This window comes from Neophocaena asiaeorientalis, unplaced genomic scaffold (genome assembly GCF_003031525.2).
Source record: "Neophocaena asiaeorientalis asiaeorientalis breed wild unplaced genomic scaffold, Neophocaena_asiaeorientalis_V1.1 scaffold573, whole genome shotgun sequence".
Taxonomy (NCBI): Eukaryota; Metazoa; Chordata; class Mammalia; order Artiodactyla; family Phocoenidae; genus Neophocaena; species Neophocaena asiaeorientalis.
This window is the reverse complement of record NW_020172453.1, coordinates 533,226-557,972: the sequence shown is the minus strand read 5'-3', so window position 1 is coordinate 557,972 and position 24,747 is coordinate 533,226. Positions and strand designations below refer to the sequence as shown.

The following is a 24,747-nucleotide window of genomic DNA, read 5'->3' as shown; positions in this document are numbered from 1 at the left end:
AACAAACGTGATGGCCAGTTGCGTCCGGCCGGGCCGGGCCCTAGACGCCAGGAACCCGGCACCGCGCCGGTAAAACACAGTCAACGCCCCGTGGAGCAGACATTCCAGAGACAGACAATAAACTAACACAAGACACACGAGGCTGAAATAAATGCCGCGTTGAGCATTAAATTAGGGTGATGTGATGGAGAACGAGTGGGCCGCTAATTCGGATGTCTTGGTGAAGAGAAGCCTGGCTGGGAGGTGCCACTGTAGCCGAGATCTGAAGGCAGAGTAGGAGGCTGCGGGCGAAGGTCGCTCCCCTGACAGCGAAGCTTCGCTTTCCCTGGGGAGTCCGACTCCGGGAAGCTCACTCCGCCAAGGCTCGAGGGAGCAGATACTGTGGGTCGTGTCTGTAGGGCTGCGCGCTCACAGCACAGTGGTCCCAAGCGTTCGGTGGCCTGGAGACTGAAGGGAGGCGGGGACCCCAGCGGAACAGAGGGCACCCGCGGTCCTGTCCTCGGGCTAGCAGTTCGGGGCGCGGCCTCTACGTGCAGGCGGATCACAAAACCCGGCACTGGATCCGCCGGGGCCGCGGGCGCCGCAGGATGTGGGCAGAAGGCAGCCCAGCCGAGCCTTAAATCAACACCTGCGGCTCCCTGGGGTGCCGCCGCAGCGGCCCGCGACCAGGCCAAGCAGAGCTAGACCGGAGAAGCGGAAACTCTCTTGGTCGCCCCCGCCGCACAGCACTCGCGCTCTAGCTTCCAGCCCCCAGCCCCAATTGTTTACAGTGGCAAACCCGGGCAGGCACAGCGAACCTTCGGGATGAAATAACCAGGGGCCCCGTGAGTCCCGGGAGGCTCGTCGGGGCCCCGCTTCTTCATCCCTTGCTCAGCGTGCGCATCGCCGCCACGCTGCGGAGTTCGCAGCCCTCCCAGAGTGCTGCCACCGCCAAATGTCCCTCTTCCCTCCTCCCCTAGCACAACCCTGGCCCCAGCAGCAACTTGGCTCCCGCGATGCCTCACTGCGCCTGCCAACTGTCAGGCGCTCCTCCGAGGCTGTCAACGGCAGGGCGTCGGGTGCAAACACGTGGAGGCGAGCGCAAACTGCCCAGGCAAACAGGGATGCCCGCGGTGCTGTTTGACCCGCGTGGGAATTAGAAATTAGGTTTCAAAGAAGTAAAATCGAAGTGCAATATTGTATTTTGCAATGTTGTATTTTTAAGTGTCGATTGCATTAAGTCACCCACTTCCGCTTTAAAACCTCCAGTGGATACCGATCACTTAGAATAAAAGCGAAACTTAACTCTGGGACCTTATCTCCTACACGTGCTCACGATACTTTGTCTACAGAGGCCTTCTGGCTGTTAGTCACCAAGTTACATCCAATCATTCCTGTTGCATGTTCCTCGTGCAAGAACTGTTCCTTCTGCCTGGTACCTTACCTGCCAGTTCCTTCTTGTCTTTAAGGTCTCAACTCAAATGTCATCTCTGCAGAGAGCTCTTCCCTGACCACACAATCAAAAACAGGTCCACACATGGTCTACTCTAAAAAGACTGAGCCCTGCTTTAATACCTTCACAACAGTCATCGCTGTCTAAAATAATGTTTTTGTTTGTTCTTTCATTATTATCAATCTCCCTCTCAAGAATGCAAGCTCCAGGAAGTCAGGGTCATTATCTTCATAAAGGGCTGTATCCTAATCCCTAGATAAGTATGCAATAAATAATTTGTGAATGGATGCAATGGTATTTTAAGTTCCAGTTGACGTGCAACGTTGAAAACCCTTCCAGAGAACATTTCTGTATTGAGTGGTGTGTTTGTGATCAGTACAGAGAAGGTGTCTATATCATATGATACCTCAAAGCTGCTCTCTTCCCATTGTGTTAAAGATAATCAGAGCCTTTAGGCTGCCTCCTCAATGCCCCCCTCCCAACTTCAGAACCAAAAATAGGAAGTGAACCACAGGGGCTGGTACATAAGTGTTCAAATATTATATAGTATATGCAGTGCTGGATTTTGTTAAAAGGACCCCACACATTGTATTGCTTAGATAAGAGGCTCTTACCTATATTTTAGGTCATGTCATGTTCCTTTGGAGTTATTTTTGCAATCAAAGCACTTAGTATCAGAGATATTTAAAACTCCACAACTTGTTAAATTCCCTCACCTCACCTCACCTCACCTGTAAGCTATAGTCTATCATCCTTTTAAGTGTGAAACACATTACCTTGTGTTTGGTCTTAAATACTTCAGTTCTACAGAGACTTGTAAAAAGGCTTCACCATTGCACTAGCATATATAGGTGGATCATCATGTCTTTTGAGATTTCTATGGCATAGAGACAAATAACTTCTTTATCCTCCCTTTGCCCACCTCTTGCCTCCCATCCCTCCTGTTCCTACACACACACACACACACACACACACACACACACACACACAAATACATTAAGGACCATTTAAAGGCTTGTGGGTTGGTACTGGGGGTAAAAAGAGGAAAGAAAATCAAAATGTTTCAGAATCCTACCTACCCTCAAAAGAGTGAAAGTGAATTTTGTTTTGTTTGATTCTGGGTTTTTATTTTTGGATACCATTTTACATTTCACTTCATAAAGCCTTTTTGAGGGAACACAATTTCACGAATTCACTACCGAAACCCATTATGTTTCAGTCTTTAACCTCCTCCTACCCTCCCACACAGAACTTCCTTTTTAGTTAAGGGTATAATACTTTAAATTATTATGAAATAACTATTTACTATCAGAGGAGATAGTGTGACATTATCTACTATATTCATTTACTATTTTCAGAATCTTTGATGTCTACCATTTACCATTTGAAAACCAAAAATTTGGAGGGCTAATTATCATATATAATAAATAGCATGAAAGGAAGATATGAGCTCCTTGAATAATGAACAGCATTTATTTATAAAGGAGCAACAAACATGCTAATCAGTGAAAACAGGAACTTTTTTTTCATCAAAATAAAGCACTTCCTATACTATGGATCAGCTAACCCAGACTTCATTTAACAGAGAAGGGAATAGAAGTCTAAGAGGTTAGAAGATTTACTCACAGTCCAGTGGCAGACAAACTAGAACTCAGGTGGTCTGTGTTCTAAACCAGAGCTCTGGAGTTTCCTGTTTCTTCCCTATTCCCACAGGGAAATTAAGGTCAATGACAATAATCCATGGGAGGGATATGAAATAGAGAAATATAGCTAACTTCAGGCTACTGGACTGCTATTTCATCGTTCAATTGATATTCCAATATAATTTACTGAGTTCCATGTCACATTTAGGTGTAGCATTATTAAATATGCTTTCTAATTATTTTGAAATAAATAATTAAAAATACATTGATTCGGTGTACACGTTTGAAAATGATATTTGTTCAACACTCTTGAATAAATGGTGGATGCAGCTTGCTGCCAGGACACAGATGACCACCATGGGGTTTCCAGCCACTTCAAGGACTGGAGGGGTCAGTATCTCATCACTCCTGTAATATTTGCAGCACACATGCTCTGCATCAATTATGATGCTTGAAATTGTATCAAATTAAGAAATGCTTAGAGCACAGGAGAAAGCAGAATAATTCTCCAACAGAGTTCTGGTATAGCTTAGACTTTAGCAAAAAGATTCAGCCAAATGAAGTGAAAGGTTATCAGGAAGGAGCAGTTATATACTAGCTCAGATGCTTTGGACTACAAAACCAAAATGCTGAATTAAACTAGTTGGAACAATATGCAAATTTACCATCTCACATAACAAGTGCAGAGGTAAGGCCGTCCCCAGTCAGAGCTCCCCAACTTCATAAAAATCCAGCTTCTCCCTCTGTGTTCTCTCTGAGCAGTTTTCTGAAAGTCTGAGGACCGTGTAGTAAACAAGGTGGCTGTGTCAGGGAAGAAGAAAGAACATTTTCTTTGATGTCTCTTTCTTAAGAGCAAGGAAACTTTTCTCAGAAACACCCTACTAGAACTCTTCTTAGGTTTCACTGGCCAAAACTGTAAGCCAGTCCCTGGAAATGAAAATGGGGTTCCTGTGATTCGTGTCTTAGACAAAGCAGAGTCTAGGATCACTTCCCTTATTTCATCTGGGGGAACAAGGGAGCACTTGGACAAAATCATTTTTATTATTCAGAAAGGAAAAGGGGTTAAGTAACCAAAATGTTAGGTAGGTCCACTTAATGTTATGAATACTGATACATTTTAATAATATTTTGATAATTTTTTCAAAACCCTAAGACACCTGTACAGGAAATGTAAAGACAGAGCCCAATTCAATGTAATTTTTCATATGATTGATCAATATAACTAGGATTACACACCTAGAAATGATATATTATTCAACCTTGAATTTTGAACTGAAAGTAACTACCAAAATGGAAAAATATCTTAGGCATTTGTATTAGTTTGCTAGGGTTACTATAAAAAAATACCATAATCTGAGTGACTTAAAAAATAGAAAGCTGTTGTCTCATAGTTCTGGAAGTTGGAAGCCCAAGATCAAGGTGTCAGTGGGGTCATGTTCCCTCTGAAGGCACCAGGGAAAGATATGTTCCAGGCAGCCCTCTCTTCTAGTTTCTGGTTGTTCCTTGACTTGTGACAGCATAACTCCAGTCTTCACAAGGCATTCTCCCTGTGTGCATGTCTGTGTCCATATTTCCCCTTTTAATAAGGATACTAGTCAGATTGAAGCAGGGGTCCATCCTGCTCCAATATGACCTCATCTTAACTAATTACATTTCCAACTGTATTTCCAAATAACATCACATTCTGAGGTACTGGGGGTTATGATTTCAACATATGAATTTTGAGGGGACACAATTCAGCTCATCATAACAGCATCTATATAATGGAAATAAAGAAGACAAAGTTGAAGAAAACTTTGGTTTCCAAGGACAGCATCAAGAAGTGAAAAGACAACCCAAAGAATGGGAGAAAATATTTGCAAATCATATACCTCACAAGGGACTTGTATCTAGAATATATAAACAACTCTTACGACTCAGTAATAAAAGACAAATAATCCAATTAAAAATGGGCAAAAGATCTGAATAAACATTTCTCCAAAGAAGATATACAAGTGGCCAATAAACACATGAAAAGATATTCAATATTACTAGCCATGAAACAAATGCAAATCAAAACCACAGTTAAGAGACCACTTCATGGTCTGGCTAGACATAGGCATAGTATGGCTAGAATCAAAGAGCCAGATAATAATAAATGTTGACAAAGATGTAGAGAAATTGGAACCTTCACACACTGCTGGTGGAGATGAGGCAGCTGTGTTGAAAAATAGTCTGGCATTTCCTCCAAAGATTAAATATAGAGTTGCCATATGATTCCACCAATTTCACTTCTAGGTGTGTACCCAAAAGAATTGAAAATTTATGTTCACACAAAAACTGGTACATGAATGGTCATAGGAGCATTATTCAAAATAGCCAAAAAATATAAACAATCCAAATGTTCAACAAAGAAGTCAGTTACAGAAGATCATATATTGTATTATTTGATGTTTTCGAAATGTCCAGACTAGGCAAATCTATAGAAACAGAAAGTAGATTAGTGGTTGCCTAAGAATGAAGGGAGGGAGGAATGGGAAGTGATTGCTAATGGGTACAGATTCCTTGTGAGGAGATGAAAATGTTCTAAAATTGACCATGTTGATAGGTGCACAGCTTTGTAAATATACTAAAAACCATTGTCTCTGACTGGGGCAAGTTGCTTAATCTCCCTGGGTTTCCTTTTCTCCTTTGCAAACTAAGGACAGCTACCTCCCTCTTAAGATTATTGTGAGGATAAGATGAACTAACACACCAAAAATGATTTCAGCAGAGACTGGCACAAAATAAGCACTAAAGAGGTATTTGCTATTACTATTAAATGTGAATTGTAAACCTTTAATTCCATGTAGATTGCATGCAAAAAAAGATTAGACACACAAAGTATAATGAGAGAGCAAACAAATTTGTATAATGCTGACTTATTTTAACCTGATAATTTAAAATAATGGGGTCCTGAGGAAACCAAGTTTTTGGTATCGAGTTTATATCTAAGTCCTGCATCAGAAGGGGCCTCGCTAGGCCAGCAAATGGCAGGGGTGGTCGGCCCTGATCCAGCTGTGAAAACCAACCACAGACCCTCTTTAATAAAAGTCAGAGGATATAAAAACTATTTTTGGAAATGATCTCTAGCTGGAATTTTTGATTGACTTATTCTTTCTAGGGAGATGTTTACACTCCTGAAGATACTGATTCAGTTTTCATTTTCCTTTATTTCTTACAGCTATGCTGAAATAGAGCGTGGTTAAAGCTTCATTCCTATAAAATGTGTCCTTCAGATTTTTGTTTGTTTTTGAGCATGAGAAGGTCCTGTAATGTTTATGCAGAAAATTACACTTGACTGTAATTCTTGACTGACTCTAGGCTGGCTCAGATGCTTTCTTCCTCCCTCTGGCTGATAGCTGCCAGCACAGGCTGTCAGTCAGTCAGCAACGGTTGTGGAGTGCCCATGGTACCCAGAGACCAAAGAGAACTGAAAACAAAACAGGAGCTAAAGTTTTGCTTTTAAGGCTTTACAATACACAGGGCCAGTTAAGACCAGCACACAGGATATATACATAATGCATAATACATGACGCCGAACTATACAATCATGGTCTAGCAGGACCATCTGATGCAAAATTGCCAAGTAGGCTTGTCTCTGAGTTCTCCGATGTCCCATTTTCTATTTTCCTTCCTCACTTCAAGGTGCTGCTTCACACAGTCAATACATATTTATCAAATGCCATCTGTATACAATACCCATAAATAAGAGATACTGCCCTACAGAGCCTCCTACCCAACCAGTCCTTTCTGGGGTATTGCCTTCATTCCAGAATCCACTCCCCCAGTCCTCTCTTCCAGCTTCAGGGTCTTCTCTCCTTAAGGCCCTTTTGTCAGCTAGCTATAAAGAAATATTAATTAAAAAAAACAAAGTCGGTCTTCCCTGGTGGCGCAGTGGTTGGGAGTCCACCTGCGGATGCAGGGGACACGGGTTCGTGCCCCTGTCTGGGAAGATTCCACATGCCGTGGAGAGGCTGGGCCCGTGGGCCATGGCCGCTGAACCTGCGCGTCCGGAGCCTATGCTCCGCAACGGGAGAGGCCACGACAGTGAGAGGCCCGCGTACCGCAAAAAAAAAAAAAAAAAAAAAAAAAAAGAAAAAGAAAAAAAAAGTCACACTAAAGCATGAGTTAAAGCTTAATATTTTAACTTTTATTAACCCAAAGGAATGAATCTGTAATGGTGGAATTACAGACGAAAAGGCTGCTGGATAAAGGGAGATGTATTTTGGGAAAAAATCCATGAATTTCCTTTTTTAGGCAGCACTTTTTAGATTTGGCTTTGCAAGGCCAACAGTGCAGGTGTTATTTCTTTCTGGATTCTCAGTGAGACCTGGTAGCCCACAGTTGGTATACTCCCTTGGACTTCAACTCTAAACACCTAGGCTTCCCAAAGAAATAGTTAACTGAAAGTAGGAGAATAATAAGCTTTTCCTACCTGGTAATGGCATTTCTACAATATAGAACATTATTATTATTTATCTATTTTTTTTTTGCGGTACGCGGGCCTCTCACTGTTGTGGCCTCTCCCGTTGCGGAGCACAGGCTCTGGACGTGCAGGCTCAGCGGCCATGGCTCACAGGCCCAGCCGCTCTGCGGCATGTGGGATCTTACCGGACTGGGGCACGAACCCATGTCCCCTGCATTGGCAGGCAGACTCTCAACCACTGCGCCACCAGGGAAGCCCAGAACATTATTTTTATAAATTTATTTATTTTATTTATTTATTTTTGGCTGTGTTGGGTCTTCATAGCAGTGTGAGGGCTTCTCATTGTGGTGGCTTCTCTTGTTGCAGAGCCCGAGCTCTAGGCGCATGGGTTTCAGTAGTTGTGGCTCGTGAGCTCTAGAGCACAGGCTCAGTAGTTGTGGTACGCAGGCTTAGTTGCTCCGTTGCATGTGGGATCTTCCTGGACCAGGGCTCGAACCCGTGTCCCCTGCATTGGCAGGTGGATTCTTAACCACTGCACCACCAGGGAAGCCCAGAACATTATTTTTAAAACAGTGCTTTGATCAGTAGTGTCAAAACTATTATCTATAAATAAGGCACAACTTAGAATTAAAAAATACAAAACTGTAAATGCTACCCAGCCTCTCTCATTAACCAACAACTTATTGTTTCTTTTTTATTTTTCATTTTATTTATTTTTGACTGCATTGGGTCTTCGTTGCTGCATGCACGCTTTCTCTAGTTGCGGGGAGCGGGGTCTACTCTTGGGCGCGTTGTGCGGGCTTCTCATTGCGGTGGCTTCTCTTGTTGCAGAGCATGGGCTCTAGGCATGTGGGCTTCAGTAGTTGTGGCTCGTGGGCTCTAGAGCACTGGCTCAGTAGCTGTGGTGCACGGGCTTAGTTGCTCCGTGGCATGTGGGATCTTTCTGGACTAGGGCTCGAACCCATGTCCCCTGAAGTGGCAGGAGGATTCTTAGCCACTGTGCCACCAAGGAAGTCCTATTCATTGTTTCTTAAGTGACCTAATTCAGCCCCCCAAGTGTGAGTTAAATTAACTCACTCAGGACATAGGGTCTGACTCCTGTGGATTCTGTCTGGATCACATAGGTTGTGCATACTTATTTCAGACCAGATCTTTTCTTTAATCCTTATCAGCTGACATATCTCTACCTGTTTACCCCCTCACCAGCTAAAATACTCTGTCCTTCTAAGATTTCTGCTATTATTCTTTGATTCTACATCTGGAGGTATGAATAGAAAGAAAATAAGGGCTTCCCTGGTGGTGCAGTGGTTAAGAATCCACCTACCAATGCAGGGGACACGGGTTTGAGCCCTGGTCCGGGAAGATTCCATGTGCTGCGCAGCAACTAAGCTCATGCCCACAACTACTGAGCCTGCGCTCTAGAGCTCACGAGCTACAACTACTGAGCCCACGTGCCACAACTACAGAAGCCCGCGCACCTAGAGCCCGAGCTCCTCAGCAAGAGAAACCACTGCAATGAGAAACCCGTGCACCGCAAAAGAAGAGTAGCGCCCGCTTGGGGCCACTACAGAAAGCCCACGCTCAGTAACGAAGACCCAATGCAACCAAAATGTAAATAAATAAACAAATAAATAAAATTAAAAAAAAATAAAAGCAAGAAAATAAAATTACCTATCAGCAGCCTTATACCATGGAGACAACTGTTTCTCTTTTAGAAAAAGTTCCCCCATCCCCTTCCCCACCTCTTTCCATATTTAAGTTTTTAGAATGTTCTATTTATCCTTATTCCAACTCCAACTCAAAATATTAGAAGTGAGTTAGGATTTCCAAACTTACTAGTTTATTAGAAAACAGTTTTTAAAGGCGAGTACAGTTCTAAAACTGAAAAATAATGTTCTTTGTATCTTTTAAGTCTTTTCACAGACAGTTTGCTCTGCCTACTTTAAAATGAGGTTTGTAATTATAACAGAGGTATTGTTTGGATGACTAGAGGAACATGCTGGGTGGTATTAACATGGGAACTCCTTACAGAGGCAGGAACCTGAAATATTGTATTGAAAGAAAGAAATATGGTATAATTCAACAGCGGAAGGCATGAACTTTGAAGTGTGGGAAATCATGTGTGTAAATACCTCAAGATGAGAATTAATGAGTCATAGACTGAGAATAGAAAACTGGTTACTCGACCTTATCTGGGAGTATGGTAGAAGCTGAGGGCTTCGGGGGAAAGGAGAACAAATTAGCAAAAGATCTTGAAGTTATGGTTGAAGTTAAGTTTGAAGAAGTGATTGAGATATAGAAAGGTTTTTCTATCTTGTTAAGTCTGCATTTCTCAGACTTTCTAACCATTTCTCTTTATGAATATTGGAAAAATTTTCCTGATTTAAATCCTGAACAAATGGTCTGTTTATACTGCTAACTTCTTAAGTATGATACAGTATTAGGCACCCATAACTTTATTTCTGAGAAATCAATACTACACAGTCAATACCACCAACCAGTTTCCATCCTAAGGAGCCTCTATGTAAAAGTGTTCTGCATTTGCATATTGGAAAATAAATTACTATGGTTTCTGGGAATATGCTAGAGTAGGTACCCTGACTAACCTTCTTGCTAAAAATAACTAAAAATGTAGAATGAAATATATTTTTAAATTATTTTAATGCATTCGTGACCTGAAAAGTTAGTAAGGAATAGTCATGGATAAAAAACTAAGTGAAAGCAGGAAACCTGAGGGGTCAGCAGAAGGCTGAAGTCAATGTTCTCCTTGACGGCATCTGAAGCTTCAGTTTTTAAGCCTTTGAGAGCAGAGGGGACAGAGGACAAAGTCTGGGCCTGCCTGAGGTGGGGAACATAATAGAAAACAAAATTCAGGTATAGTCTGTTTATAAACGACTCATATGAAACTAAAGGATACAGAAAAATTCAAAGTAACAGGGTACAAAAAGATGTACCAAGCAAATACTGAATCAAAAGAAAGCAGTGACATAGCTTTGTAAGTATCTGGAGAAATTGTACCTTACTATGAAAAAGGGTTACTAGATACAAGAGATTAATATTTGATACTGACAAGTAAGAATACAGGGGTAAGAAGAAAGTGAATTAACACCGCTTTTCAGAAAAATAATCTGGCACTAACTATTAAAATATTAGATTATGTAAAATACACATACGCTTCAACCCAGGAAATCCACTTCTTTCATAATCCTTTTCACCCTTTCTTCCTTATGATTTGGAAACATGACTTTAATGAGATTAAGGTTTTAGGAAGCAGACAATATAATAAATTGTTGATTTAAAGTCTGAAAATATAATTATGTGTTGAATGAAAAATAGTGACATAGTTGAACGGAAATAAGGTCAAAATGAATTTAGGTAAAGAGGTATTTGTTGCAGAGTAAAAATGTGGCCATTATAAACAACCTTGTGTTTGGCAGACATTAATGTTTAAGTAGAAAACTAGATCCCGTGACTATTTGGAGGCCTTCCTTGCATTTTGGAATGGAATAAACCCCTCCTCCCCCCCAAAAAAAATTCCGAAAAACAAAACCAAGAAAAACCCTAGGATCTTCCCTCAGAAAATTAGGATCTCTCCTAGTAGGTCCTGGCCAGGCTTGCTTCTCTGGAACCTCAAAAAGACCCAATGACATAGCAAAGAATGAAATGCAGAAGTATGAACATGAAGTAGCACAAGAAATTCCTGTCACGGTAGTAAGTTGGACTCTTGAGGGCTGAAGGGCCTAGTCTCCCTGACACAAACCCTAAAAAGGGAGCAAGTCATTGCTCTGGGCTCCCCTGATCTGGAAGGTTTCTCCTTCTGAGTGGGCTCTGGAAACCACAAAATTTTCCCTGTGCCTCTGTGGGGAATCAGGGAAGCATGGAGAAGTTGTATCAACTCACATTCCATCATTATTCATGATATTGTATATAACGTTTTTACAACTTGTTTATTCATTCAAGGTAAAAGAAAGTAAAACTAACTTTAGCCAAACCCTAGTTTGTCTTGGGGGTCTGGCATCCACCATAAAGGTTTAGAAATACCACACTAATAAGTACAATACATTTCTTTTAAAAAAACTCTTTATTCGTTAAAACATTATTGGCACAGTACTTCTCATGTTCATTCTCATCAAATAATAAAATTTCCACTTTCTGTACTCAATTCTTAATCTGAGAGATTAAAAATGTATTTAAATAAAGAACTAAAAGGAAGAGAATTAAAAACTTGGAAATTTATGGTAGATAAATTACTACACAAGAGAAGGTACTTTTCTTATTCATGGAAATGTTGATGGCACAATTCTACTGAAACTCATACATATTTACTGCTTAATTTACATACTATCTTGGTGGAAAAATAGTATTCTTTACTCTTTCAGTTTCCTTATGCTACAGTACATATAATTCTAGAGTGATATCACTTAGGTGTTATACAAACCTTGGTAGGGCCATGAACAGGTCAAATCTAGAGTCAAAGGTGCTTCAAAGACTCCAAGAAATGATTTTAAAACAAACTTAACTAAACATGTATTGAGTCATGCCCATGGTCCATCCAAACTGTATCCTGACTCTATGGCAACAGAGAAAGGGCTATAGACCTTCATGATATCACTTTAAAATGGATTGGAAAACACCCTGCCACCCCACTCCCACCCAGATAATCCCAGCCTCCTTCCATAACCCAGATAAGCCAATCATCTGTGTATTGATTCAAATCTTTCTAGAACTTATTTATAGTTTATATGTGGATCATTACTTTATTAAATTTACTGCCTGTATTTAGAGTGGTGTTTTCTTTATTTATTCCTAATACCTTAGTCAAACAATTAAGGGAAGCATCTAGAAAAGCATTTTAGAGATCAAGAGTTTCCCTTAAAATATGAAGAAATGCCAAAACTGGGTTAGAAAATATAATTATACATTTAAATAGTTACATTAAACCATAATTTAATCCAAAATATATACCATAGTATGATCTAACTCTGCAACTTTCAGAAGATCTATTAAAAATGCAATAGTACATGGATTAAAGTGGTGTCACCTTTCTCTCCTGTACCTCTGTGACTACAGATTTAACTTCATTTAGAGATGATCTCAAAAGTCTACTTTTGAGGCTCTTCATGAATGTGAGGCTCCAGCCAAGAGGCCTTCCTGGCTTTCTTGATAAACCCTGACATCTAATTTCTAATAATCTGAGATTTGGTGGTAAAGTCTCTGTTTTCTTCATCTGTATGCTTCATAATTTAATTCAGATTTTACATGAATGGTAAAAATTAAACTATTCATGCTGAGTTGAGGGAGCTGGAGAGTAAGAAGATGGAAGGATGCAAAAGAAAGAGTCTTTTGCAGATTGGCTGTGTTTCCTTGGAGGTAACCTGGTTGGGCTAATTCCAGGATTCTATGCAAGGTTTAAAAAAAACAACAAAGAAGCAAAGTCGTAGTTGCATAATGTCGGGCATTGTAGACAGTCTGTGTTGCAGCTAAACTATTACAGCTATATTTATCAATATATCTCTACATATCTCCATTACTCACAAAGTTTACTTTAAAATAGGCTACTGAACTGGCCTTCCCTCACCCCAGCATCATACGTCTGTCAGCTCGAGATGATAGCTGAGCACAGGTAGCTGTGCTGGCTGATTTCTTGAGGCTTCTTACTGGTTAAACTATCTGGGACTTTGACTTGAGCTTTGTCATGTAGACACAGCCTGCATCTGATGTGCTGTTGACCATTTAAATACTAATCAGTAGCCAATTCCTCAGGGTGGGAAGATTCTTCTCCAGCCACTTAATATTTTTGGATATGGTTTCCAGAACAATTTGAAAAATTTCCAGATGTGATCCTTGGGCCTTAAGAGATTCAAAGAACAGTTTCACCTGAAAAATAAGCAAGAAAAGGATAACTGACGTGGTTCATAAAACACTTTCTCTTCCAAAGGGTTTCAAAACAGCTTATAAATTACACAAACACAGGCGCAAGCATTTCTTTGCCAATCTCTGAAAGGTTATTTTCTTCTTCTCTTTTTTGGGCATAATTATTATTTCACTTTACCTTCAAACATTAGATAAAATAAGACAGGAATGACAAACCTTACAAGTGAGCACACTGTGGGTAAAGAATTTAAGAGATTAAGCCAAGGGCTTCCCTGGTGGTGCAGTGGTTGAGAGTCTGCCTGCCTATGCAGGGGACAAGGGTTCGTGCCCTGGTCTGGGAAGATCCCACATGCTGTGGAGTGGCTGGGCCCGTGAGCCATGGCCACTGAGCCTGCACGTCTGGAGCCTGTGCTCTGAAAAAAGAGATTGAGCCAAGTCACAGAGTAAGCAGTGATCTGAGATTTAAGTACTAGAATTTGCTTGTAGAATTCTGAATTTGCTTGTAAAGTAAATAAATTTAAGATTTATTGTGGAAAGAAGATGTAAAACACTAGAATGCTTTTTTTAAAAAAAGTAGAATTACCAAAAAGAGTAACTTTGTTAAACAGACCTTTATGCACTCTTCCAAACTTCAATATAATCACTCAAGTGATGATACAATATGAATGAAATAATACAAAAGGACTCATCCCTCAAGTATAATTTCCATTTTGAATGCTATGAACAGTAGTCCTATCCCTTCCATTTACTTGTTATGTGACATTGGACAAACAGCTTATTTTCTTTTAATAAAATAACAACTTCAAAGCAGATTGCATATAAGTTTACTTTCAATTCTACAGCTTGAACATTTATTTTTAAATTGTTAGCAAAAGAGAGTCACAAACCTCTTGCAACTCATCCTTGGAAGAAAAGTGAGATGTTGTGCCAGAGATGATCATTCTTATGGGAAATGAGCCCAACTCAAATCTGAAAATAAAAGGAACCTCAGATTTAAGTAATAGAAATAATGACCTTATGTTTATAACATGCTATATGTTTAAAATACATAACATTAATAACTATATAAATTTGTGCCTTGCAATGGATACTATTAATTACCACAAGAATAACTCATATTCATCCAGTAAAATCTGAAAGCTATGAAATTTATCAAATTTGACCATAAGATTAAAATGTAAATAAAGCTTTTTTTAGGAAATATGACCAATGTTTATGTTTAAGTTTATATTTAAAGCAGCATTCTCTACATTTTTGATTATACAACCATCAATAAATATTTTTTGACCAAGAATTTCCCAATATACATATTTTTATTTATGAATTATATGCATGTACTATGTTAAAGGTAAAAAAGAAAATTTAAGAGCATAAGACAACAAATAATACATGTAGTATTATTTTCTTCTTGCACTGTAAGGCATTGTCTTACATACTTCCCCATCTCATTTTGGACACCACTGTGTTTATACATTATGTTTATTGGGGCATCGTTGAACTCTCATTCGAAGCCACAGATGGCATCCTTCACCCCAGTGTCTTATATAGAGAATTTGTCCCACAGGTCAAAGGGATTCATGCTGTAAAGCAGAGCATAGATACATCTCAGAAATGGTCCCAAGTCTGGACTGTGCACCATGGTTGGGCAGGAGGATAATTTCCAGTTACGAAATAAATCTACAGCATTGCAGAAAAGTCTGACCATTTCAGGAGGGGACAGACAGTCATGCAGACAACCAAACCAATGATTCCAGTAAGGTCTTTAAGGAAAGACATTTTTAAAAACGCAGCTTTTTAACTATTCAGTCTCATGTGGACGTCAACCCCTTGAAGGTCCGGGAGTGGGGTAGAAATGTGCTTTTTACTGACAAAAAGCTATCTGTGAGGACTCTGAGTCCTTTATGACTAAGAAATGAGAGGGAAGAGGAACTGAGGATGACTGACATCAGAGATGCTAACTGATACAAAGATAAACAGAGCAAATTGCGCAGCTCTTTCATTCAGGGTATTTTCCATATAGTTAATAAGTGACATTTTGGAATTGGATGAGGAATGGCTGAGCACTTAGCAGGAGGTTTGTTGTGAGAGAAAGCAATGCCATCCTGTACATTCCAATGGAATCTAATCATTGTTGGTTTTTCTGGGACGATTTTAGGTTCAGGAGCATACTGAGTGAGCTCTAGTTTTCCCCAAAGGTGAAACCCCAGAAAAGACTCATAACCTATCCAGTTTTGGAGGGGAGCTCCCAAAACATTTCTGATTGAATTTCTTTTAGCTACTTCAAGCTCTCCACTGTGCCACCTCCCCAGGGGAACTAGAAATAGGGATTAGTTCTCTTCAGAATTCCTGAAGTTTTTTTCCCCCAGTGTTTGATGTACTATATATGGCTTCAATTTATTCTTCAGGGTTGGGGAGAGAGCCAGAAGGGAATGGGGGGATGGGGCTGATGACTGGATTTAACTCAGCTCTTACTTGTTCCCAGCAATTCTTCATTGCCTGGGCTGAGTAAGAGAAATCTGTTTCCCATTCCCTTTATTTCACTCCTCTCACTTATACCTGGACAGGGCACTTTGGGCTACTGAGTTTTAAAATTGACAGACTTCATCAAACTATTTGAGTAAAAATGGTGCCATTGGGACCATTTGGTTATACATGGTTTTAGGCAACTGAGATATCTGGGTGGAAGAACACACACTGGATGTAAACAAATACCAACTTTTTAAGGAGATGGATCCAGTTTTCTTTGACAAAATTCCAGGCTAGTTGCTGCCCCTTTGGGTTTCTGGCAATTGCATGAAGAAGAGCTGCCAAGTCCTGTGTCTTGATAACCTTTCCTTCCATTCCTAGTTCGATTAACCTGAAGAAATAAAAATCACTTAATTTTTCACGGTTTGTGTTTTATAATGGAAATTAACTCAGGCTATCAGTATATTAGAAGAATCAGAGAGAAAGAGGCATGACAAAAGTGTGATGTACCCAAAACAGTAATAAAGTCTCTACTGGCTAACAGTTTTACTATTCCAATTAAACTTTTACTTTTTTCTAGAAGTAATTTTATTTACTTATTATTTCAAAGAACTTTGATTAGCATCTTATATACATCTTATATTAGCATCTTAAAATACAAGATGATTAGCATCTTGTATTTTGTACACTAATTTTCCGCCAAGGTTCTGAAAGTAAAACATAGCTATTTGTTTAGTATCAATCACATGTTAATAACTAAGGAATATCTGTTTTGCATTTTGTCGATATATATTTTTGGAAGTAAAGTCAAAGCGGTTCAAATTCTGATTCAGTTATTATTATGTGCCTTTGAAATTGGTGGCTGAAATTTTAGTATCTTCCCTGAATATGTGTAAGTTTACTTTTAGCAATTTAGTTAAATTCACTTACTTCATTAACTTTTCCTGATGTTTGCTGGTTGACAATGCATACAGAATTTTGTTTTTTTCAGCACCTGACAATGACAGTTCGTATTGCTCTAAAAGGTAATTCCATCCTGCTGTTGTTTGAGCACCCACGGAGTACACAATCTTTAAAACATCTGTTGGGATACTGTAATATTAAGCACAAACGTGAAAAAAACTTCCATGAAAGAAAAAATTCTTTTTTTCTTATTATGATTTTAGATTGCTATAACAGAATCACCCCTGAGTTATTTCCAGTACCTAGCATATTAAACCTTTTTTTCTGGCAAATTGTTATAAAAATATTTTATGTAATTCTACTTTGCAAATTATTTGTGTTTTTCTTCCTCCTGATGATAAAATGTTAACAAGGATAATAATCATGAAAATGTAAACTACCTGGAGATGGAAACAGAAAGTTGATGGAATGAATAAATAAAAACGGTGACTTCTGAAATATAAATGCACTCGTTTATATAGAATTCTATCATTAAATAGCATATATTGGTGCTATATGATTTTTTAAAAAAGATTATTACTTGTTGCTTTAATGTCACATTAGGAGTATTTTCTAGCCTGTCTGAGGGTTATCTGACTCTCTAGGTGTAGAGAATTATATTTCAGCACAGCTGTTTAGAGTTCAGTCATTTTATAATTCTGTAAAACTGATAAGATGCAATATTATTAGTTTCTGTCCACCTAAAGAAGACACCATGGTTTCGGGGTTTTATTGTCCTATAGGATACTAACTAGTTTTGATTTTAATTTGGTTATGATTTTTAATCCCAAATATCATTAGATCAATAATAAATGATATTCATATTGATGGCTTGGAATAACCAAAACACAGAGAAGTAGGGATGGGACAGGAAATTTGTATTTATCATGCAGGGACCATAAGATTGTACTAGTCTCTATACAACTTATTTAACTGTCAAAGCTACCCAGTGAGATAGAAAAATTATGCTAATTTTTAAAAAGTGGAAATAAAGCTTGGAAAGGTTAAGTAACTTGCACCAAGGTGACATACTAGCCTTTTTGGAGATGGGGTTTAGACCTATGGTTCTAATCCTGTGCTATTTCCACTGTACTATATGTATTTAAATATCCCAAGAGACTTTGAATCATAAAACAAAAAGTAATTAAATTACATTCCACGTTATTTTGTTTTAGTGTGTTTTACTGTACAAATTTATAAAAATTGGTAAAAAATAAGTTCCTTGAAGGTAGAACATATAGTTGTTTTGTTCACTAGTTTATTCTTAGCACCAAATGCAGTGCCTGGCACATAGGCAACAGGCAAAGCATTATATTTTGAATTCATGAATGAAGTAATCAATTAATCAATAAAAGGAAATTCCCCTTTAGAATTAATACTAGTGCTTTTGAAGTTTAGAAAAAAGAAACCTACAATATATGATTATGTGTTCTTGATTACAAGCTTAAATGAGATTTACCCAGAATTTTTTCATAGGCATAGCATCCTATTCAACAAGTTGAACCATTATATCTACTGGACTTGAGTTACTGCAGGTAAGATCATCCCTCTTATAACTAGCATAAGGACAGAATAATATTCTGTTGTGTTATAGGGCAACAGATGTCTATATTTTAGCCTCACTCATACAGTTCATTTAAACATGAACAAAAAGAAGAGAAAAATATAGCTAAAAGAAATTTTTGTTCTGACACTGATTTTAAGCCTAAATCCCAAAGAGTGAAAAAGTCCAAAAAGAAGAAAACGAATTATTTTTTTTAAAGAAGAATTCAAGAAAAGATTTCAAAAAGCTCACTGAGATTTAGTTATGTGGAGATAAATTATAATAGCATTTCATAACAATTTGGCAGAGGGAAAATTGACACCATTGCTTTACATGGTACTAAAGTTGTGAATTATTTTTCCTATTTTAAAAAGGAATTTTCCTTAATTCATATACAGATTTGATTTCTCAAAACATCCAACTGGAGAGTCAGAGTTTTAATAGCAACAATATAAAATCATGTGTTGTACAGAAATCAAGGCTTACATTGAAAAGATCGTGGCGTCTTTCAGTACCTATGGGTTGCAGCTGGTAAACTAAACTGCAACATAATCCTTTTGATCACAGGGCATCTACTTGATTACAACCACTACTGGAATCAATTTCGCCACCATACACATCCTTTAGATGGCCCAAATCATCAGTTTCCTATCAAAGTTGAAACTTGGGGCTAAGGCTCAGGTGTGGTATTGGTTAATGAAGAAGTAAACACGTTTAAAAAAGGCACGCGTCCCCCCGCCCTTTTTTTTTTTTTTTTAGTTTCATCAACTGATCACTGGTGTTTGGATTGCATGAACATTTCACATTGCTTTTTACCTTTAAAAGGCATTACTCTTGGAGATTGGGCAGCTGCCCTGCTGGCCTCCACCCTCTGGCCATCTTTCTGGTACCATGCTAATGTGTATTAGCTCTCCCCTACAGGGACTTAAACCTCACTTCCCACAAAATCTATCCAGCACTTGCTATGTGGGAGCATGAAACAAGGGTCTGTAATTCCCAGCATGTTTTTTTCTTCTATCCTCACTAAAAGATTTTAGATCTAATGTCTTGCATGATCAAAGACTTTTACATCAAAGTGAAAGGAGCAAAGAATAGGACAGAAGTCCAGATCTACTTTAATTTTCCACTGGATTCCATCCACTGAGAGAAGAGTTCAGTTGCCTTCTGGATGCAGGGAGCATGGTTCAGGTAACAGGCCAGCTTCAAGAGAGCCGAACGAAGCCTTCTTTCCCAGACCGAGCCCTTGTCACACCAGCTTTGCATGTCAATCACTGGCTTAAAATACTGGAGAAGGTAATGCTGCAGAAAGCATAGGATGGTTACAGAAAGGCTAAGTTTAGTCTTAACCCAGCTCTCACTCACCCATCCAAAGGGTTCAACTCTAAACTGTCTGCATGAACCTTTCCCAAAGCATAGAACTACTTATCCCTATATTTTGCTTCTCTTTTTCTGGCCTCCACCTACCAGAGTTAGTTTCTCCATTAGAAGTACAATTTAAGCTCCGTGCTTTGTGACCATCTAGAGGGGTGGGATAGGGAGGGTGGGAGGGAGGGAGATGCAAGAGGGAAGAGATATGGGGATATATGTATATGTATAGCTGATTCACTTTGTTATAAAGCAGAAACTAACGCACCATTGTAAAGCAATTATACTCCAATAAATATGTTAAAAAAAAACCAGAAGTACAGTTTAATTTCCTATCTGAGGGGGGAATACCAAGTGATATAAGATAAAATCACCTTAGGAGGGATGTTTTGCTTATGATCCTGGCACCTAGCTCTTAGGATGGTGATGACAAGGAACGAGGGACATCTAACTATTAGGTGCTTAAGTGTTGACTGTGCTATCAGCCAATTTCCTCAGATTCTTCCAGATTTAACCCCAAGAGTTCACACAAAACAGAACAAGTCTCACTGATCCTCCAGGCACTGTGTACTTTACTTAATGAATTTTCTGAAAGAAACACAAACCTTGAGATTTTCAGTGACATCTGAAACGTTCCTTCTTTCCGTGATGTGGTAAAACAATTCTAGGTATTCCAGGCCTTTGAGAAGTGCAGGGATGCTTGTTTCATGTTGGAGATAGTGAGTCAGGTCAAGGGCTTTGTCTAGAGTCAACCTTCCTGCACTGAGGTATAAAACAAATGTCAGTGGTTTGTGCATATCTTACAGTTCTTAATATTTAAAATATTAAAACAACTATGATATAGAGAGCAATAACAGAAGCAGATCATTATATTCAGACCATTTGGTTTAAATCCTAGTTCTGCCACTGACTTGGGCAAATTAACCTCTCTGGGCTTCAGCTGCCTCCCCAATACAGTGGGGATAATAAGAGTATCTACTTTAGTCCTCTGTTGTAAGGATTAAATGAGTTAATGTAGGTAAAGTGCTTAGACTAATGTCTAACATAAATAAGTGCTTTGTATATAAAAATGAAATAAATATTAGCTAATATTAATGTTTAGTACCAAATAATATCAAATTTTCATATATTTGTCATTCTCTAATTGCCTAATTTGTGGGTCTGAATTGTTCCTCCAAGTACATTTGGAACTTTGAGGACAGGTGCCATGTCTTTTGTTTCTTTGATGTCCCTCCTAGAGCCTAACAGAGAAGCAAAACTTATTCTGAGTGGGTCCAAACAAGGACTTTCAATTTTAAAGAATCTATTTAGATTCTAAAGTGATATGCCTTCTCTACATTTTCCTTTAATGAGAAGAACAAACAACAAAACTATTATTCTGAATATCAAAACATTAGGATCTCTTCTGTAGAGGAAATAAACCATTATACTGTCACTTTTGTATACTTTGTCACTTTTTGTTTTCACATGTGTTTCTGAGAAGACCTGTGTCCCTGAAGCATCTATAAACCATTCTTGCCAGCATCCAACTCTCAGATTAAGCATAATAGTTTTATATGGAAACAGATTCCAGAACAAAGATATCTGTTTTGAATTTTTCATTAATATAATGTCCTATCTCCTATGGGTTTTTTAAATTTTAAATTCTCATCTAAAATGAGGGAACTGAAACTAGAAAGAAGTGACATTAAAAGCAAGCAACTTGGGCTTCCCTGGTGGCGCAGTGGTTGAGAGTCCGCCTGCTGATGCAGGGGACACGGGTTCATGCCCCGGTTCGGGAAGATCCCACATGCCGTGGAGCAGGTAGGCCCGTGAGCCACGGCCGCTAAGCCTGCGCGTCCGGAGCCTGTGCTCCGCAACGGGAGAGGCCACAACAGTAAGAGGCCCGTGTACCGCAAAAAAAAAAAAAGCAAGCAACTTTTGTTGTGACTATACTCTTCTCAGCCACAATGACATACTGCTTTAAAACAGACTTAACAATAAAATTTCCAAACATTTCATCTGAAGACAGAGGGCTGGACCATATGCTCTATGATTTTATGGTCTGCTATATTTTTTAAAAAACAAATCCACAAAATGTCACTATTCCTGCCCACACGTGTAAGTGTCATAATACATGGTGCAGTAGATAAGTACAAATATAGTCACAACCTTTAAAATTTTAAATCTAGTACACAATCCATTGATTACTTTGCTCACATTGGGGAAATCAATATGAAACTGGTAGAGAAATAAAGGAAGAATTGGCTGCTTATGTTTATTCTTCTTTAGACTTTCCTGGAAAGACAGAGTGTTTTCTTTCCTTTCCTTTCCATTTATCATCAACAGAATAATACATAGAATAAATCAGATCACAAGGTCTCCAACAGAAAAAATACTAAGGATCAGGTGGAGTATTATGCATTGTAAGCTTTTCCTATTCTAAGAATTTCTGTAATGTACTCACTTTATTCAGTGTGACATATTATTTCCTTTCAGATGCTATAAAGTATACTAAGAGGATCAGTAACAGGAAGAAACTAGGTATTATATTCTAGGGTTAAAATTTTAAAAAGAATATTTAACACATAAAACTCACTTTATATTAATCTTGTTTTTCTTTTTAGCCTAGTCTAATTTATTTTTTACTTAGACAAATGCCATTATTTACTCTTATATTTACCTACTTTAAAACACTTTAATCTTAATATTCATTTAAGAGGGACTCCTTTTCTTTTCATAAAGTTATTATTTAATAAAAATCCAGTCCTTCATTACCTGCCCTCTGCTTCAATCAATGCACAAAACATTATCTGAATATCTGTTTAGCTTAAAAACTAAACCCACATATAAGCATATACTTCAGCCCAACAGGAAAAAGTCTATCTACTTATTTATATAAAGTTTCGGCTAAATGGTACCTTTGTGAAATAAACTGTATTCCTGAGGAAACAATTTGGGGCTTCTTTTTATGGTGTTGGACTTAAATAAATAAATAGTTTACCTGTAAGGAAATTATGGTTGTCATTTTAATTCCACCCAACTCAGAGGAGATCCAAGTCTTAAATTATATTTAACAATAAGTATGAAAACCCAATTGAAATGAATATGCATTCCTGGGTCAAATTCTGTCTCTGAACTAAATGTGATCACAGATTATGTCCTTTAACTCTTAAATAGATATTTCACAAAGCAGGGAAGGAAGAGATATATATCACCAAAGCAGAGTAGCAAGTAAAAATATTTAGACCTATTATGAGATGTTTAAATTGTTTTCTTATATAATTACTTTTATTATAAAAGTAATATAAACAAACTACAAAACAATTGGAAATTAAGGGGAAAAAACTCATAATTTCATTACCTTACATATTTACTAATAACACTTTGGAATATTTCTTTCTGTTTTTGTTTCTCTCAACTTTAGCTTTTTTTTTTTTTCATGTAACTGCAAACATAATAATACCTAAGCTTACATTCTGCTTTTTTTCCAATTTCACATTATTTGAAATGCATTTTTCTATGTTATCACTTCACCTTCCCATTCAATGCATGATCTTTTAAACAATTTATATTAGATAATACTAATAATGCTAACAGCTACCATTTATTGAGCATTTATTACTGTACTTAGTGCTTTATCTACATTATCTTAAGCAATCCTCAAAACAACCCTGCATGATAGACATTATTATTATTGGAATTTTAAAGACTAGAAAAGTTTTAAAGACTAGAAAATTTAGCCTTAAAAAGGTTAAATACCTTGCCAAAGGTCAAACAATAAGTGAAGAGGTAGTACTTAGTTGATATGTTTTAAACCAAAATTTGTACTCAGAAGTTCATTAACCAGTCTACCTAGTAAAGGAATGATTGCTTTTCCACTGATGCATCAGTAACTATAGGGTTCCTTCTGCTAAATTTACACTACACATAAATTTACAGGCTAGAAACAGCAAAAAAGACCTTGCAACTACTTGAAAGATTGGCTTTCATTTGCTGAGTTGTCAATATTCTTCCTTCTGCCTGGTCTTAAATTTGTAATCTACCTTCTTTGCAATCTGCTCAGAGTTTCTCCTTTAAGCAGACAAACCTCCCTCAACTGATGATAATCCACTTCTCAGCTAGTCTATCATGCATCCACTCAGACGTAGGATAGCTATGCTACCATGATGCTCCTGAGACCTACGGGACTGAGGATTAAGCTCTCAATCCTCTCACTTTTCTAACTAGGGAATTCTATTGTACAGAGAAGCTGTGTCTGAGAGATGTCTTGCTGGTTACGTTTACTTAATTTGACCTAAATAAGGATCGGAAAGGAAATAATATGTCACACTGAATAAAGTGAGTACATTACAGTAATTCTCAGAATAGGAAAAGCTTACGTAATGCAAAATACGCCACCTGATCCCCGATTTTTTTTCCATTGGTGACCTTGTGATTTATTCTACATATTATTCTGTTGATGATAAATGGGAAAAAGGAAAAAAAACACTTTGTCTTTCCAGGAAAGTAAAAAGAGGAATAAACATAAGCAGCCAATTCCTCCTTCATTTTTCTACCAATTTCATATTGACTTCCCCAATGTGAGCAAAGTAATGAATGGATTGTGTACTAGATTTAAAAATTATAAAGGTTATAACCATATTTATACCTTTTGTCCAACAGATTACATTGGTATTTGGTGAAACAGCAAGCTACCAGCATAAACAAATTTAAAATCTGAGGTCAAATGCTTAAGTGCCTGGAGGGTCCACCATAAGTGAGTGAAGCAGGCCCCTCATGTGTACCATTTAGGACTTTGGTACATAGGAGAATGTAGGCCTGGCCCAAAGGAAGATCTGCCCACTCTACCCTCCTCTGTGGTTGCCCTGTGTGAATGAAGGCCCACAGTTGCCAAATTTTCTCATTATTTAAGAGATTCCAGAAGTCAGGATTTCTACATAAACTTCTCCATATTTTAAAATGTTGGATTAAATTTTTAAACACTGGGTGGGTCAAAATACTTTATCAGTGGGTAGGCTGTGGCCTAATGGCCTGTATTTGACCTCCGTTCATA

The 24,747-nt window shown here is 38.2% G+C and overlaps 1 protein-coding gene across 1 annotated transcript in view; it reads right to left on the bottom strand.

Annotated features, from left to right (window-relative positions):
- Window positions 1-11,607: 11,607 nt before the first annotated feature.
- Window positions 11,608-24,747, bottom strand: part of ERAP2 (endoplasmic reticulum aminopeptidase 2) — a 39,562-nt gene continuing 26,422 nt past the window's right edge. Inside the window, exons 14-19 of the mRNA XM_024737680.1 lie at window positions 20,318-20,474; window positions 19,462-19,646; window positions 16,793-16,954; window positions 16,113-16,253; window positions 14,284-14,365; window positions 11,608-13,399 (exon numbers count right to left, since the gene is read on the bottom strand). Coding sequence (XP_024593448.1) covers window positions 13,256-13,399; window positions 14,284-14,365; window positions 16,113-16,253; window positions 16,793-16,954; window positions 19,462-19,646; window positions 20,318-20,474 — 871 coding nt within the window. The 3' untranslated portion in view covers window positions 11,608-13,255. The remainder of the gene's footprint in view (window positions 13,400-14,283; window positions 14,366-16,112; window positions 16,254-16,792; window positions 16,955-19,461; window positions 19,647-20,317; window positions 20,475-24,747) is intronic.